This window comes from Myotis myotis, unplaced genomic scaffold (assembly GCF_014108235.1).
Source record: "Myotis myotis isolate mMyoMyo1 unplaced genomic scaffold, mMyoMyo1.p scaffold_m19_p_17, whole genome shotgun sequence".
Taxonomy (NCBI): domain Eukaryota; kingdom Metazoa; phylum Chordata; class Mammalia; order Chiroptera; family Vespertilionidae; genus Myotis; species Myotis myotis.
Genome location: NW_023416321.1, coordinates 6725166 through 6743890, shown reverse-complemented (window position 1 = coordinate 6743890; position 18725 = coordinate 6725166). Strand labels below are relative to the sequence as shown.

At 38.2% G+C, this 18725-nt stretch overlaps 1 protein-coding gene across 3 annotated transcripts in view; it reads right to left on the bottom strand.

Moving 5' to 3' along the window:
• LOC118671252 (ATP-binding cassette sub-family A member 6-like) overlaps positions 1–18725 on the bottom strand; it is a 59990-nt gene that overhangs the window by 20043 nt on the left and 21222 nt on the right. For all 3 annotated transcript variants that reach the window (XM_036339214.1, XM_036339215.1, XM_036339216.1), the window contains 16 exons: positions 16278–16419; positions 14848–15033; positions 13810–13957; positions 11571–11736; positions 10539–10597; positions 9434–9544; positions 8859–9034; positions 8530–8649; positions 8129–8267; positions 7224–7314; positions 6252–6391; positions 5467–5583; positions 3991–4141; positions 3433–3599; positions 2112–2245; positions 906–1043 (listed from right to left, as the gene is read on the bottom strand). In XM_036339214.1, the coding sequence (XP_036195107.1) occupies positions 906–1043; positions 2112–2245; positions 3433–3599; positions 3991–4141; positions 5467–5583; positions 6252–6391; positions 7224–7314; positions 8129–8267; positions 8530–8649; positions 8859–9034; positions 9434–9544; positions 10539–10597; positions 11571–11736; positions 13810–13957; positions 14848–15033; positions 16278–16419 (2185 nt within the window). The remainder of the gene's footprint in view (positions 1–905; positions 1044–2111; positions 2246–3432; positions 3600–3990; positions 4142–5466; positions 5584–6251; positions 6392–7223; positions 7315–8128; positions 8268–8529; positions 8650–8858; positions 9035–9433; positions 9545–10538; positions 10598–11570; positions 11737–13809; positions 13958–14847; positions 15034–16277; positions 16420–18725) is intronic.

Here is an 18725-nt window from a genome sequence, read left to right as displayed (position 1 = left end):
CGGCGGTTCGATTCCCGGTCAGGGCACATGCCCAGATTGCAGGCTCGATCCCCAGTGTGGGGTGACCAGGAGATAATCGATGCATGATTCTCTCTCATCATTGATGTTTCTCTCTCTCTCTCCCTCTCCCTTCCTCTCTGAAATCAATAAAAATATATATTTAAAGAAAAACAGAGCAAAATTAATCATGCCATGATTACACGGGTGGAACGAGCAGAAAAGCCAAGGATGATGACGTGAGAAGCCACTGTCACACCTGGGGGGAGGGATAAAGGGAGGGAGGGATGTGACTGAAGGCCAAGGGTAAGGACCCTTCTGCTGACCCGGCCTAAAGCACTGCTGCCAGCTGGCAGGCCACAGTATAGGCAGCGGACTAAGAGTCATGAGAACACAGTCTGTGTGTACCAGACCCCCTCACTCCCATGCAGAACCACTGTGGGTGGGTGACGGAATTCATGAGAATGCATCTAGCCCAAGAACTGGCAAATTTTCCTTCAAAGCAGTCAACGACTACCCATTTAGTCAATGAAGAGTTCACCAACAAATTATATTAGAAATATAAGATTCTAAAACAAGTGCTCCTGATTTCTAAGTCAGTGTGTGTGCGCACACACACACGTCTCATTCTTCTCCAATATACTCATGCAATCAACTACAAATCTTTTTAGAAGACTTTCTGGGAGACTGTGACATACTATTGAACAGTATTCCACCATGAGAATTCTTCGAGCATAATGAAAGGGGAAAATCATATTCTGTTAGATACAATCTGTTTAAAATATAAGGCCAAAGTTAACTTTTTAGGGTTAAGAATCAATTATAAATATGTAAAAGCTATAGAAGGAACTCACACAAGGGACTTGTCAAACTGCTAATTGTTCGGAATGAGTAAACCCAATACTTACTAGAGGAAATGCGCCTCTTAGAGTTTGAATCTGTTGTGTATGGTTAAACATTCCAAGCAGCGCATTGCTGATGATATTCATAAGAACAGGAAAACATTGCAACCTCTTGGTATTGCATACAACTGAGAATCTATAATCCTTCAAATAAAATAAAACAAGGTTAATGCTGAATAATTAATGAACAATAAAAAAGGTTTTGTATAGAAAATCCTAACAGTGCCATTTTCTAGCTGTGTGACTATCTTCACATTAACTGACTTCTCTGAGCGACAGCATCCTCATCTGTGAAAGGGTAAATACAATAAATGGGCTGTCATACGGTTTAAATGGGACAATGTATATTATATTAGGCCCTCGCACAGTCAGCAATATGAATTTGTAGCAGTGTTACTAATTTTAGAACATTTTGTCCTCATTTTGTGGATAAGGACATTTCAGCTGATGGGATTTAAATGTGGCCCCGATGAGGAAACACAGCCCGTTGGCAGTGAGCAAACGAAGGAACTCTATTTTTGTGGACAGGAAATAAGCATGAAGTTCAAGTACTCATGGCTACACAGCCAGTGGAGCATTTTCACACTTCCTAGGACAATGTTTATGTTCTCCAGGTTGATGAAAATGTTCGCACATTCATCAATGTTCTTTAAATATTACCAAGGATTCATGTAATAAATATGTTGGATGAGTAACAAATAAAGCAACTACCAGGCAATGCAGCGTCCCACACTGAGACGACATTTTGCATGGTGGACTTAGGTAGAACTGAATTCAATGCTATCTCTTCAAAGGTCTTTGTTTTCTCTCCTTGTGGCAAGAAATAAAGAGGGAGCTTCACATAATTTGGCTCCGTTTTTCATTGGAATGCAAGGAAGACTGAGTTTCCTTATGATTAGAATGCATGTTCAGTAGGATCATGGAAGGATCTCTATGGTAGAATTTAATGTATTTTCTAGCCAGAACTTTTAAGTTTGAATAGTGCAATTATATTCAGCTACTTTGAAGTGTTAAAAAAATCATCTAATGCAAAAGTTAAGATAGAAAATGTTTTATGAACACTCCTTTAAACTTCACAGATTATTTAATAATGACCCAAACGTTTTTGAGTCCAGTTGCTGGGTTGACGTCCCACAGTGTTAAGACAGTTAAAAATGTAGCACTTTATTGTTTTTCATGAAAGCATAACCAAGAAGCAAGAGGCAAACACACCTTTTGTTTCCCAGCAACTATGATAGCTCCGTTGTAGGACAGATCATCAGGGCTATTTCTATTTACAAAGTCATCGATTTCCAACAGTATATTTTGATGCTTCAGTGACTGTATAAAATCTTCAATGTTGGATTCTAGTATTACATCAACAACAGAAGGCCATATAAAGCAAGAACATATATGTCAATTTAAAAAAATAAGCCACATACACAATTTATATTATGCATAAAGGCATGTCTCTTTGGGCATCACAATAATAATACTGGCCTATAAAAGAGGGCCCATTCTACCATCTTATATTCATCAAATCTTACTTTGTGATGAGTTAGCTTTATGATCTTATTTCATGCAAGTTAACGTGTGACCATTAAGACAATGTAATTCTATTTTATGACTCTTGGTTAAAAAAATACAATTTAACTCAACAATCTGTGGAACTGCAATAATTGTATGAGGAGTACTTCAAATTGGCTAGCCTAAAATTCCTAACAATAGCACTCCCCTTGCTCCCTTATTCTCCAAATAACAGAAAAGTAAATGCATTTAGCTGAATGTATGAATGTATTTTAAAACATAAATGTATTTTGCGTATTTACATATGTATTACATGCATATATATTACATAGATATATTTTTTGTTAGGAAGTGGGAAATGAAAAGAGTGCCACTATCAGGATACAGTTGTCAATAGGCTACTAACGAAGAAAACAGATAAGAGCTGAGAAAAACCCACAGCCTAGCGCACACAGGAGCCAACAACTGTAAAGGCTGCTGTAACAAAGAGGTCTCAAAAATGAGTGGCTCAATCAATACAGAAGTTTCTCCTTCACATAATAGCTCAGGGTCATCAGACAGATACGCCGGTCTTCTCTACCAGGTTATGTAGTGACCCAGGATGCTTCTTCCTTGTCCCCCCTTTCCGCAGCACCTCGAAACTCAGAACAAATGTACACAGTTCCTCAAATTTTCTTTCTTTATTTTAATATGTTTTTATTGATTTCAGAGAGGATGGGAGAGGGAAAGAGAGAGAGAGAGAGAGAGAGAAACATCAATGATGAGAGAGAATCATTGATCGGCTGCCTCCTGCACACCCCCTACTGGGGATTGAGCCCGAAACTGAGGCATGTACCCTGATTGGGAATCGAATCAGCTACTTCCTGGTTCATTGGCTGACACTCAACCACTGAGGCACTCAGCTGGGCTAGAAATTGTTTTCTATTCATAAAGTCTATATACACAAATTCTTCTCTTACGATTTGCTTTTCCTCCCTCTACATAAAAATAAATTATTTCTAGATTTAAATTGTGTTTTTCTGTTCACCTGTGTTATTGATGATCAATAAGCTGGTCAGAGGGTCTTGAGGAAGTTGCCCAGGAGAGAGGAAATACAATCCAGGTTTAAATTCCCAATCACTCTTTTGACTTAATACAGCATGAAATATCAGTTCCACAACCAATGGGATCAGTGCAATTCCAAATACCAACAGCCTACCAATAAAGAAAAGTCACCATATAAATCTGTAGCAATTTCATTTATTCCATCAGACATTTCACAAATATTTGTAGAATATCAACTTTTATGCTAGCCATAAGGATGAGTGCTAAAATTCTGTAAGTCATACCTTACATTGCCCCCCAGTACAAAAGGCGTTTCTATATAAACACCGGGTGTTCAAACTATGAAGACTAAACAGATCTGTGTATAAGGCTAATCAAATGCTCACATACGGCTATTCCCACCGGCAGTAAACTCAAAGGCTGCATTTATCTATCCTCTGGCAGGACTGGTGGGCATTTCATTCTAGCTTTAAATTTTATTCTGATTTAACCCTTTCTTGAAACTCACTATCCAAGAAAACCACAACACGCTGATACTCACAGGGTCCAAAGCGTTCTCTTTCCACATTTTAACTTTAAGAAACGGAGCCGTGCCACTGCACAGATCTGCATTCTCCAGAGTTCCAAGTCACTCACAGGGAAAGGAGGGCGAGCCGGCTGCATCTGAGGCAGGCTTTCTGTGTCTCTCATCTCTGCTTGTTCAAAACAAACACACAGGCATGCATGCTCGTACACACACACACGCACACACACACACACACACACATGCACACACACGTACTAATTATTAATGACATGCTTGGGTCATCACAGTTTTCTCTCTCTTTTTTTTTTAATATATATTTTATTGATTTTTTACAGAGAGGAAGGGAGAGAGATAGAGAGCTAGAAACATCGATGAGAGAGAAACATCGATCAGCTGCCTCCTGCACATCTCCCACTGGGGATGTGCCCGCAACCCAGGTACATGCCCTTGACCGGAATCGAACCTGGGACCCCTCAGACCGCAGGCCGATGCTCCATCCACTGAGCCAAACCGGTTTCGACAAGTTTTCTCTTTTTAGAGAGAAAATTTTCTAGGATATTTGTGGTTATAAAACAAACAATATAAGCACCAGGTTATGTTTATCCTGGCGACATTTAATAAACCCACTGATAAAATACTCTGAATGCATATCAAAAGAAGACTTCAGTCAGGGGTGATCTCATCATACAGTCTTTAAAAAGGCACAGAAAATCCTATATGTAACACTATTGTAAGACATTTCAAGAAATCTTCTCCAGAGAAGTAGCCAAGGTACATTGATGCCTAAATGTCTACTATTATGCTATCAATCATTTAGAAGTCCAAGTGAAAAACCACTAACCCTGAAACCACAAGACTGGCACCTGATTTCCAAATATATTAATTTCAAGTGGTATAATTTGGGGCAAATCACTGACCTGCTCTTAGGTCTGATTTTCTCAGGTGTAAAATGGTGCCAACGCCACTTGTTTGAATGGTTCTTGTAAGGAAAGCAATGCCATTCAGCCACACATTGATCAAAGTGTCTGGCATAAACCCTCCATAAATGACAGCCCTTACTATGATCACCCATTAAAGGACACAAGAGCTGATCCTAGGCCTTTCTTCCATTGAGACCTTAGTGGAATTTTGTCTATGAACAACTAAGAGCAATTTTTATAGGATATATCTGCTTAGAGTTCATGACCTCGACTGAGGGCCTTTCACATCCTCAAACTATCCAAGAAGTGAGTAACAGAGGATAAAGAAAACTGCCCCAAAAAGAGACAAATACTAGTAGTTTCTAAAGAAAAATTTGGTGTATTCCAAGAGGAGTCTGTGTTCAGTCCTAGTAAGATGTTAGGAAACAAGGCCTGCTCTTCCCAAGCAGCAGAGTCAGATTTGGAACTAGTCCCTTTCTTTAGCGTTAATCAGGTATAAGCATTATAAATACTAAATTGCTATATAATCATTAGGAAATTGATTTTATATGAATTATACAAATGAATGTACCTTGATCGACAGTTGATATTTCTTCCACTTTCTTGAAGACTTCATTCAGGGTTGACACAGCAATGTCATAACTCATCACACCCTGGACAGAACCCTTATCAAGATCACTGAAAAGGTCTAAGGCAACAGATAGGAGTAGATACATTTGAAATAGCATGTGGATAACTAAATCTAGTGAATTAACATATTTAAAAGATGATGCAGAATACTGCTCATAAAGTTTACATCTTTGCAATATCCCAATAAGGAAAACCAAAATTTCACTGGAATGCTCTTCCCGTCTGAAATGAATATGTCAGACTTCTCCTTTTATCCTCACACTGTCTGCACTCTATCTTCTGTTCTCAGCCCATGAACTTCCTGCAGATATTTTTTAGGAAATATCTCCTCTACACCACAAATCAACGTGTAATTCTACCCATATTCTGGGTCTTTCTTCTGTACAGGTAGAAGACTTGTAGCTGCTCCCACCAAATGCTACCTTTCGACTTGTGCTCTTTGGACATCTCAAGGACTTCTCAAAATAAATCTGCTTTCTCTCTCTCTCTTTCTCTCCCTCCTTCTCTCCTTCCCTTCCTCCCTCCTCCTTTCTTTCTCCTCTCTTCCCTACTGGTTCTTCTAAGCATCCGTTACCAAATAAATTGCACTAAAATCCTCATCTCAAATGATGCCTCTTAGGAAACCCAACCTAAAATGAAATCCAAGTCCATTAAACAATAAAGTTGTAATAATAATGTAAGTCCTTATTCCCAAATTTCATTCTATTGAAATCATATTTAAGTTACCTGGAAATTTATCTGTCCTTTCCACAGGCAAAGTATACACAAGCTTGTCTTTGCTTTCTGTCTTTAATTTAGCATCCGGGACATGATGATTAATGAAAGTTGTTATTCTTTCTGGGTCACATATTTCATTTCTGTACAAACTAGTGTTTGAAAGAAAAGACAATTCATTTGTGTTTCCTCCAGTGCTATCACAAAACAAGAGCTTCCTACTGAATAGCTAACCTTTGAGTACTTTACTTGGCTTTTAGGGAACAAACAAAATGAGTAAATAATAATAATAATAATAATAATAATAATAATAATGCCATTGATTAGAAAAATCTTCTGATCTGTACAGAGGTGTCTAATCTCAGAGCTAAATTTTACAAACAAATGCATGATGGATTTGAAAGCTGATGTATATCAAGTAGGAAGACAAACAGAGGGAGGTGAGGGCATTAGACAGAAGAGACTTCTTAGGAAAAATCATTATTAGACCAAACCGTGTAGCTACCAGAAATTAGTGCCTAACAGAAAAACCTGGCCAACAAGCCACAGTTTGTGTTTTCAATGCTTTCTGCCTGGAAACACTTTCTCGGTAGACATAGTCCTCTTTACTCACTGCCACCAGACTGACTCTCATTTTTGATACCAGCTTCTGATATTATTTGATTTTGTGTCCTATGAAAGAAGGAAACGATGTCACAGGATTGTATGGATCAGCTGGGGAAACTGGAAGGTGGAAAGTGGTCCATGAAGCAGCCCTGCTATGATCTATCAGCCTGGGCAGATAATTTTGCAATTTTGATTATCATAATGGATGCAGGGGAAATATTTGGGAAACAATGATCAATACAGGTTGGCAGAGCTAAACTAAGCACAAGGCCAAATCTCTCTCATAATTGTCTACCTTTCTGATATACCAATATTAAAATATCTGTGTGTGTGTGTGTGTGTGTGTGTGTACACGTAATTTATCTGCAAATTCTTTACCTTAAGTGATATCCAAGACCCCATTTTCTCTTCAGAAAGCCAGAAGAGCCTGCACACTTCAATCTCCCATTGGACATGATCACTTTTCTATCTGAGTAAAAAGAAGCAAGAGAAAAAGGATGATAGGAGTCATTTCTTCTCTCCCCAGAAAACACAGATGAGGAGCCAATGCCCAGATTTCCAAAAGAGAAGTGTCCTATGGGGCATTGCTATATCAACTATCCATTTAAAATGTTGAAATACCCCTTAAAATGGATGCATTTTAAATGAGCTTATGAGTTCCAGTTCATTTTAGTATTCTCCAAAATGTAAAAAAGAAAAAACGGAAATTACATGCGTGCGTTTTCTTTTCTTTTTAATCCTCCCTGGAGGATATTTTTCCCCTGATTTTTAGAGAGAGTGGAAGAGAGAGGGAAAGTCAGAGAGAAATATCGATGTGAGAGAAACACATTGATTGGATGCCTCCTGCAGGAGCCCCAATCAGGGCCCGGACTGGGGAGGAGTCTGCAACTAAGGTACATGCCCTTGACCAGAATCGAACTGGGACCGTTTGGTCTGCAGGCCGACACTCTATCCACTGAGCCAAACAGGCTAGGGCTACATGGGTAATTTTCTATGGGATGCTAAAGAAATCAGTGGATATTTTCAGCCAAATATATATATTACAGAATATTTAGATTTTCAAATTAATTGAAAGCTGATCTGGGAAAAAAATCACAATTTTTTATTAGAGGTCAAAATCTAGCAATCATATAGTCAGCGAGGAATTCTACAGTGGGAGTAGGCTCCTATCATCCCCCAGATTGGTAAGTAACATAGGCATACCAAGGCAATGAGAGCAGGGCTCTGGGAATAAGTATTGCCCAAATTGTTTATTGTGATACTGAGATCAAATCGACACTCACCAGCCAGGATGTCAGCCTCATCCATGAAACTGGTGCTCAAGAGGATCACGTGGTCTGCTTTGCGCTCCTTGAGGAAGCTCCACACTTGCTGCCTTGAAAAGGGATCCAATCCAGCAGTTGGTTCATCCAACAGCAAAACCTACCGAAGAAGATGACATATAAAATATGTCTCTCTCTCATGTTACCGATTTCCTGATGATAGCATGAGTAACCAAAACAAACAGACAAACAAAAACCTATCCAGCCGTTTATGTCCAATAGACTCATATTCACAGTTAAACACAGCACATTCTCTCCTGGTACATTACAATGAAAGCACTGCTACTTTCAGAGGTAAAAGAAGAGCTTGGCTTTTCATTGATATTCCATCTGCATTCCTCCCCATGCATAGTGGCTCTTACTTTTGGATCTCCTAAAATGGCAATTCCAAAGGTCAGCTTTCTTTTCTGTGCTTCACTTAAATGTTGAGCAGGGTTATCCTGAATGTTTTGTATGTCCAACTCCAATAGAATTCTTTGTACCTATAGAAAAAAATATACGAAGCTTAAAAGGCAAGATGACTCATATTGTGCATTTTAACTGTTCACTATAGCAGATTTTTTAAAAATAGAACCTCAATGCCTAAATGCTATTCCCAACAGGACAGGTAAATCACTGAGGGGAATTCTGTGGTCATGATTTAACTTTATAAATGGTACGCAGTTTAATTAGTCCAAGCATGCCCATCTACCTCTTGATCCACTGCCTGTGGCTGAATCCCTTTAATTTTAGCAAACAGCCTGAGGTTTTCCTTCACAGTAAGTATGTCAAAGTGAACATTGAATTGAGGACAAACACCAGTTATCTTTCTGATTTCCTCCAAGTCTTGCATTTCAGAAAGATTTTTATTGTAGATGGTAACTGATCCTAAAAATAGAAGTGAGAAATAATTTAACATTGGCAAGATAATACATTTTATTGCTGCTTTGGGGATCTTATTCATGAAAATCTTTGCATATATACACAAACATGTAAAACAACGACTTCAAAATTTATTAACAACTACTAATTATTCTTAACCTAAATGTGTGCTCAGAGTAGTGTCTATTTCCCCTGGGATATAATGTATCAATGGAATAAAGATAATAATTTTTATAAAAATTGGGGAAATATATTTAAAATCATGAATTTCTGGTTAATAACTTTAGATAAACAAACATTATTTTCTCTTAAGGAGTCAAACATAAACCCTGAAATGAGAAAGGCTACCTATGACCCCACTCTATTATCAGACATCTTGCCTTTGAGGAACTTCTTTGTGCTCACCTTCTGTTGGAACAGAAAGCCCATTAAGGATGTTTAGCAATGAAGATTTGCCAGCTCCACTGTTACCCAGAATTGCTGTGATTTGACCTTCATATATGTCAAAGAGCAAACCTGTTTTTGAAATAAAATATTAACAGCTAAGAGAGCATTAGACAAGCCTGGTTCTAAAGACAGAATAAGAGACATATGCATTTACATATTCATATATACACATGCATGTACAGTGGAAGTAAGTATAGTGTTAATAGTTGGAATTAGAGTTAATTTTCTCTTCAAACAAGAGGAAATCCTTGCAGAAGTTGAAGATGTTTAGACTTAAAAAGCTCACAGTTGTTGATGAGTGCAAAAGTATTACATAATGTGCTCTGGGAACTGAAATAATAAATTTAAAAATACCTCAGTATATCCTTGGCCAAAATTAAGAGAAATCACAAATCTATGGTGTTTGATGAGAAAAACCTGGAGTAAGAATACACTTGCTGATACAAGTACATTAAATTCTCAAATAAAGCTCTAATCTCAAAGAAATAAGTAAGACTGAGTTAAGGGGTGCTGCATTTGCTAGAAAATAAACACAAAGGACAGAGAACTCTCCATTTTCGGTAAGATCTATGGTTTACTTAAATATTTGTTACAGAAAACTATATTTGTTAGGATATTTAGTATAAGATACGTTGGCTCATTCAAAACTATAAACTATGTCATAGGATATTGGCTTTTGAAATTTCATTCATGGTCAATGGTTTTACTCATCTTGATTTAATCTCACTAGCACATGCAAACTGTGTGATTTTCTGCTAGTATAAAAAATTGATCAATTTTAAGTCTAAATATTCCTTCCTCATAGTGCAAATAAAAGAAAATATTCCTATTGCAAATTCATCTTAAAAAAAAAAGTGAACTTGTATTTTTCATTATATGATCCCATTTTTGTAGATCAACAGATCCATGAACCATCCAGAAGGATTTTACATCCAGTTCTTAATTATAGCTAATTTCCACATGGTGGAGTTACACTGTACACTTTTTTTTCTTTCTCTTTCTGTTTTATCAATCTTTTCTAATTTTTCACATTGACTTTACCCAATTAAGTGCTTTTCTTTACCTTTCAATGCTTCTACTTTTCCAGACTTTTCTTTATATTCTTTCTTAATATTTCTGATTCTGAAATGACAAAAGAGGTGCTTATTTAGATAACACAAAAATAAAAATGATACATACCATGAGCAACCCTAGATGGATGCAGTCAACCATCTAGGTATGAAAAAAAGGATGGTATTCCCAGTCTACTTGGGAAGACAAAGACTTGTTTTTGATCATTTCCCCATGAAATAGAACAAGTTTCTTTAGAAAGCTGTGATTAAATTATTAGTGTTATGCTTAGAAAAGTAGAACACTCTGTAATCATCCTCACTTTCTTCCTTTAGTCTTAGAACATTGGGTGTTTCCTCCCCCCTCCACCCCTCCTCGTTTAGATTAGTGCATGTATCTGCATTCTGTAACCATCCTTTCCCAAACCCTGTCACCTGAATTTTCCTGAGAGCTCCTATTTGGCCATGAAATCTGCTTTAGATATGATTGAATTTCTCTCTCCCCTAATCATAAAACAATTCTCAAAATAAAAGTGTAACTTGACATGTCCACTTCCTCACTTTTCACTTCCTCCTCAATCAATTGTACTCTGGATTCTGAACCCACTACTCTAGTGAACCACTTCACATGGAAATTATCAGTGGCCTCCTAATCACCAAATGCAACAAGTACTTTTCCATTCTTACTTGCTGGGTATGGGTCACCATTCATGACTTCCTCTTTGTTAAAAGTGCCTACTTTCAAGGTCACATTCCATTTTATTGGTTTTCTCTATGTATATTATTGTTCATCTCACTCTAGACTCTGTTGATGTGTTATCTCATTGGTTTTCATGGTTTGAACACCAACCTTATGTTGACTCAGTCCTTGGCCCTGAGATTTAGGCTCACATAGTCAAGGTTTGCTGGGTTTCTTCATGCAGATATCACACACACACACACACACACACACCTCTAAATCAGTGGTTGTCAAACTTAATTGCACCATGGAATTCCAAAGGGAACAGCCTTGTACCCATACATTAGTATACTAGTAAGTTAACTACCTGATGGCCTCCTTTCCTTGAAATTCTGGAGCCATTGGTTCAAAATCATCATCAGAGGTATGCTCCAGATCTGTTTCCTTCTCAATGATATTATCAGTCCTTTGGTGTTGGAAACAAGATGACGAGTTCAGGAAAAATAATGGAGAATAACGGCGCTCATTTCCATCTAATTAATTAAGAAGCAATAAAAATATCGGATCAGTAACATTAAAACTGAGAGAAGAATCCTTGTTCAGAATAGTGCAAAATACCTTAGACTTTTAAGCATCATAGAGAAATTCTGTTCTAGCTTCCTGTTACTGAGCATATTATCAAGAAAACTTGATAATTAAGAAATGAAAATTCAAAGGAAGTAACATTATCACAAAAGTTAAAAGAGAACATTCAACAAAGCATAAATCATATTTGAATAAAATATGGTCTAAAACGTATTCAGAACAATGAATAAAACCAAATATTTGGAGGGAAAGCCTTAATATGGCATAAAATTAATTGCAAACATATATGTGAACTTAATGAAGCATTTGATCACAGCAATATGATTGAACATAATACTGAAATCTGCATGGTACATAAATTAAAGTACATAGAGTAATTATATTTGTTCGGGATGAATATATGGTCATTTTCTAGATTAAAAGAAAAAAACCCAAAGTAGTATTTGTTACTAAGGGCCTTCAAGATATAAACCAGAAGTGATAAAAAGATAGGTATACATTGAAACAACCTTAACTACAAAGTGGAAGGAGTATAAAAAATAAGAAGATATTGCCCTAACCGGTTTGGCTCAGTGGATAGAGTGTCAGCCTGCGGGTACCAGGGTCCCAGGTTTGATTCCAGTCAAGGGCATGTACCTTGGTTGCGGGCACATCCTCAATGGAGGGTGTGCAGGAGACAGCTGATCGATGTTTCTCTCTCATCGATGTTTCTAACTCTCTATCCCTCTCCCTTCTTCTCTGTAAAAAATCAATAAAATATATTTAAAAAAAATAAGAAGATAAATAAATAAGAAGACTATGCAAGGAGAAAAGCATTCTGATTCTAGTGTATGTGAAGGAATTCTAGGCATATGTGAACAACTTTTGGTTGTTGCAAGATAAAGAAAACCTAACTGGGCAATATGCTTCTGTAAGCATGAACAATACAGGAAGACTTTTCAGAAAGACTCTGAAAATGTCCTAATGTTCATTTTGTGATTTCCTTAAGGGGCAGATATCTCCCTTCTGAAATGCTCTCCCACATGTGGAGTGAGTGAGAAAGACACTGATTAGTTCACAACCAAGGTCTAGTTTTATTGAGTTTACAATCTGTCCCACATTCTTGTAAGAAAAACAATTTTTATCAGAAAGTACTTCCACTGTATTATGGCCCTATACTGTGTAAGTCCAAACCATCTGAAGAACTAAGTTATTTCAGCTAGTTCTAAACAGATCCTAAATATCATTATTTGAAAACACTTTCAGGGATCCTTGAAAAAAATAATATTATTTAATACAATATAGTTATAATATGTATTAAAATGATCATCATTGTCTATTAATAATGTGTACTAGTGGCCCGGTGCATGAAATTTGTGCACGGGGGGTGGGTGTTGTCCCTCAGCCCGGCCTGCACCCTCTCCAATCTGGGACCCCTGGGGGGATGTCCAACTGCCAGTAAACCGGTAGTCGGACATCCCTTGCAATCCGGAACTGCTGGCTCCTAACCACTCACCTGCCTGCCTGCCTGATTGCCCCTAACCACTCTGCATGCTGGCCTTCTCGCCCCCAACTGCCCCCCCTTGATAGCCTGATTGCCCCCAACTCCCCCCCGCCACCAGATCACCCCCTCAACTGACCCCCCCCCCCCGCCGGCCTGCTTGCCCCCAACTGCCCCCTCCTGCCAGCCTATTTGCCCCTAACTGCCCTCCCGTCTTGGCCTGATCGCCCCTAACCGCCTCTGCCTCAGCCCCACCACCATGGCTTTGTCGGGAAAGATGTCTGGAAGGTCTCCCGGTCTAATTAGCATATTACCCTTTTATTAGTATAGATTATATTAAAGTCAGAAGAATGATTGTTTTTACATAAATATTTTTTCAGATCATTAAAACCATAAAGTAGACATAAAGAACTCATTCAGCCTGTGATGGGAAATAATTGTTATTCATCATTTCTTAAAACATATTTATATGCCCTTAACAAAAAAATCTTTAATGTGATCAACATTTGTAGAGATAAGAGAAAAATCCACTATTACTTACAGGGTAAGACTTTGTCAAAGTATAATGCCAATACCAAGTACCAAAAAGCATCAAAAGCCAACATGAAAAAAGTTGCTATCATTATATATGAGTCTCCCGATGGGTCAGGAAAAGTTACACCATTCATGTTATAATCCATGTGGATAATCTAAGAATCAAACAAAAATAATAAATACTTAAATTAAATAAATAAAAATAATGCAGTGCAGTAGCAAGAATTATCACTTTATTGGGTAGCTCTTTGAAGAAGCCCATTAATGAAGTTATTAGGAAACTACTCCTATTTTATAGCAAAGGAACATTAGAAAATACTAATTTTAAAAAATACAGTGGATATTCATGCAGAAACATTAATATTACCTCTACCTAGAGATACAGAAAAGTTATTTTGAAAAATATTTTACATCTAAATATAAAAGCAGAATCATTCAAGCTTCCAGAATAAAAAGTTAAAAGAATATCTTTATAATCTTGGGGTAGGCAATGATTTTTTTAAACAGGTATATACTCTATATAAAAGAAAAACTTGACAAACTGATTTTATCAGAATTAAGACCTGCTGTTCATCAAACAAAGGCACCACTATGAGAGTAAAAATGTCAGCAACAAATAATTGCAAAATTTCACATATTCAGCATATCTAAGGAATTCCTACAGAACATCAGGAATAGAAAATGTAGCAGAAAAATGGTGAAAAGGTTTGAATCATCGATTTATAAAAATTGAGGAAAGCCCAGGTCCAGGGTGCCAGAGGGAAGCTCGTGCTGGCAGCCGGGGAAAGGGAGGCCTATTCTTGCACGAATTTTGTGCATCGGGCCTCTAGTGTAGAAATAAGACAAGAAAAGACTTCAAAATGAAAATACATCTGAGATGTGAGCTGACCATTTTTTCCTACAATGTAATAACATTTTCAAATTTAGCTTTAGAGAGAACTGTTTAGAACAAAAGCTCTTCATCTGAAAGTGTTGACTATAAAGAGTCATGAAGTATCAAATTCTTCTGAAACTTTAATAATAAACCAATTAACTATCCTCTCACCTGGGCCATTCCAGCAGTGAAGGCAAAAGGGCTAAAAATACTCAAAATCCACTCCAAAGATGAAGGAAGTTGTCTATGCAATGCAGAGAGTCCCACACTGCCCCAGAAGAGAGTGAGGAGAAGCACAACAAAATTGGTGAGGGAAGTTTTCTTGAGCAGCACACTCATCAGGAATGTTAAAGCTATCTGAAAGAGAGAAAAGACAGGTAGCTATTATATAGAATCAGCTCATTGAGAAACATTGATAGCACAATTTACTAAGGGTCATAACATCTTTATGAGTGAGTCAATGATGAAAATATTAAAGTATAATTATGCTCAGTCCTTCTTTCTTAATCCTTTTATAAAAAGGATCCCTTTTTGTCCTATTCAAATGTTGGGCTTTTGTTGCTGAGGATAGGGTGGGGAGAATTGGGAAGAACTGCTTAGGGAAAGGGTGGAAATGCAGACTTGGAAAGGTGGGAAGAAACTAAAAGTATCAGAGTGTCAACATACCTTCTGCAGGAAACACTCTGAAAGGTGGGAGAAAATGGAGGCTGTTGTTCAAAGAAGGGAGAGGAGATTGACATGAGATATCATGGCAAGGTGGGGTATTAGAGCAGCGGTTCTCAACCTGTGGGTTGCGACCCCTTTGGCGGTCGAACGACCCTTTCACAGGGGTCGCCTAAGACCATTCTGCATATCAGATATTTACATGACGATTCATAACAGTAGCAACATTACAGTTATGAAGTAGCAACGAAAATAATTTTATGGTTGGGTCACAACATGAGGTACTGTATTTAAAGGGCCAGAAGGTTCAGAACCACTGCATTAGAGGGAGAAGAGTTGCATAAAGCTACCACGTGATTAGGAAGTTTGGAGAAAAAAGATGGGTTCACTCCTCAAGTGCATCCTTGTTAATCGTCTACAAAAATCTTAGATAATTTAGTCAAAATTTTTTCTTTCTTTTCTTTTCTTGTTATTCCTCACCTGTGGATATTTTTTTCCTGTTGATCTATTTTTAGAGAGAGTGGAGGGAGGGGGAATGACACAGAGAAAGAAACATCAATGTGAGGGAGACACATCGATTGGTTGCCTCCCACATGCAGCCTGACCAGAGCCAGGGATTGAGCCTGCAACCAAGGCATGTGCCCTTGATCAGAATCCAATCGAGACCCTTCAGTCTGTGGGCCTATGCTCTAACCGCTGCACCAAACCACCTAGGACTATTTTTTTCTTTTTGATGCATTTCATTAATTCAGATCTTTATGTAAAAGTGAGGTCCAACTTTATTTAGGTTACATCATTTTCTCACAGTCAGAGGGACTTTCTCAAACACATGTACACACAAAATGCACATGAAAGAAATGACTGCTGAGACAATTCTTGCTACATATAGACAGCTAAGACCTAAAGCAGAGAAAGTGGTCATCATGGCATGAACTTACCAAGGATAAGCCATATAAGAAAAACAGTATAAATATGACCATGAAGCCCGTCATGACTATAATTTTCCTGGATGTTATGATCATTGCAATGAATATGGAAATAATGAAGATGAAGCCAGCATAGATTAAACCCCAGGAGAACCTAAAGACAAAAAGTTATTGCAATTATTTTAATTTTAGTATGAAATACTGGAAACATAAAGTATCTAGAGAATAATGGCATGATTGCCCCTGTGCCTGCCACCTAGATTATTAACTAAAATATCACTAATAATACACTGGCATGGCTGTATCTACTGGGTAGGTGTTAGCTCTATATTCACGTACTGTATAAATAGTATGAACATTGCATAAATAGTATCATCTTGTATGGATTCCTCCACAACTTGCCTTTACCAATCAACATATACAATAGTATACACTGCTGTATAATCTTTCATTAATGACTATATCCCAAAGTTCTCCTGCCCATAATTATTTTGGGTGTTTCTTTTCTTTTTTTCTAATGCAATGTTTCTGGGAGCATTCTTCTACTTGATTTTTTTGGAGGGGAAATGCAAAAACATTTCTCTTAGGTAAAATTGCTGAATTAAAGGGGATAAGCATTTTGTATCTTCAGCTTAATTATATATTACCAACATGTTATAACTGCAGAATTGGAAGGAAACTTGACATTTGTCAATCAATTCAGTAACCATGGAAGGAAGCACTGGGGGCAGATGATAATTTGACCATTCTTGAGATCTTGGCCAGTAGCAAATTCCATAACCCCACTAAGCCCATTCCACTCTTGCCATGCCTATTCATAATTTATTTATATAAACTAATATAAATTACGGTATGCCTACAGCGGTTCTCAACCTGCGGATCACGACCCCTTTGGCAGTTGAACGACCCTTTCACAGGGGTCGCCTAAGACCATCCTGCATATCAGATATTTACATTACAATTCATAACAGTAGCAACATTACAGTTATGAAGTAGCAACGAAAATAATTTTATGGTTGGGTCACAACATGAGGAACTGTATTTAAAGGGCCAGAAGGTTGAGAACCACTGCCTTAAGAGTTCACACTGTTTGCTTTAGATATGCTAGTGATCACATTATTATGAGGTGGTTATTAAGAAATAGTATTCAGCCTTTGACCTAACAAGCATATAGGGTGTTTTAGTCCAAACTTCTCTTTTTACAGCTGAGTAAACACAGTCCCTATTATTAGTTAATAGGCCTATTCAAGGTCAACAGAGTAAAACAGTTTAACAAAGCTAAGATGAAGCCAAGAGACTTTGCTCAGTCCAGAGCTCTTTCCTCTACATAAAATTGCCTAAGTAAGAAAGAATCCAAAGAGCTGCAAATAACAGCAAAAATATTAAAATTGGAAACTTGCATCAATATGTTCCAGTAGACTATGTTTACTGCTTCTCTGACTTTTTTTGAGAAGTTCAAGATTTATTTACTTTTTAATTGAAATTATTGGAGTAACATCTATAATAATAAAAGCATAATATGCAAATTGACCAAATGACTAAACAGCAGAACAACCATCCAGACGACCTTCCAGATGACCACGCTATGGCACCCATTGGTGCCAGGCCAGCCAAGGCAGGTGCAATGCCATTGGTTGGGGGCCCGGCTATCGCCCCATGATCGCCCTGCAGAGGGCAGCCCAGGCCACCGGCCACTAGGGTGATCGATCAATCTGGGGGGCTCCATGATCGCCCCACAGAGGGAGGCCCAGGCCACGGACTGGCAGTGCTGCGGCTGATGGGCGGGGTCTCCCTCTGTGGGGACGATCCATTGCAGAGCCCTGACTGGATGGGCAGGGCTTACCTCTTTGGGGCAATCAACGGCAGAGCCCCGCGATCGATTGTCCCAAAGAGGGAGACCCAGGCTAACTGGCTGGGTGGGGCCTCCCTCTGCGGGGGCAATCCATCCCAAAGCCCCAACTGGTTGGGGCCCACCTCTTTTGAATGATAGATCGCGGGGCTCCAGGACTGTGAGAGGGTACAGGCCAGGCTGAGGGACCCCTTTCCCCTGCCGAGTGCATGAATTTCGTGCACCACGCCTCTAGTTGATTAATAAAATTATATAGGTTTCAAGGTATATAATTCTATAACACATCATCTGTATATTGTACTGTGTTTTTTCACCTCTCCCACCCTCTCCCTCTGGTAATAACCATACTGTTATCTGTGTCTGAGTTACTTGTTGTTTTTTTATCTTTATCCCTTCACCTTTTTCATCGAGCCCCCTCAACCTTCCCTTCTGACAGCTGTCAGTCTGTCCTCTATGAGTCTATTTCTATTTTGTTTGTTAGTTTATTTGGTTCATTAGATTCCACATAGCAGAGCAATCATATGGTACTTGTCTTTCTTTGACTGGCTTATTTCACTTAGCATAATACTCTCCAGGTCCATCCATGCTAGCACAAAGGGTAAGAGTTCCTT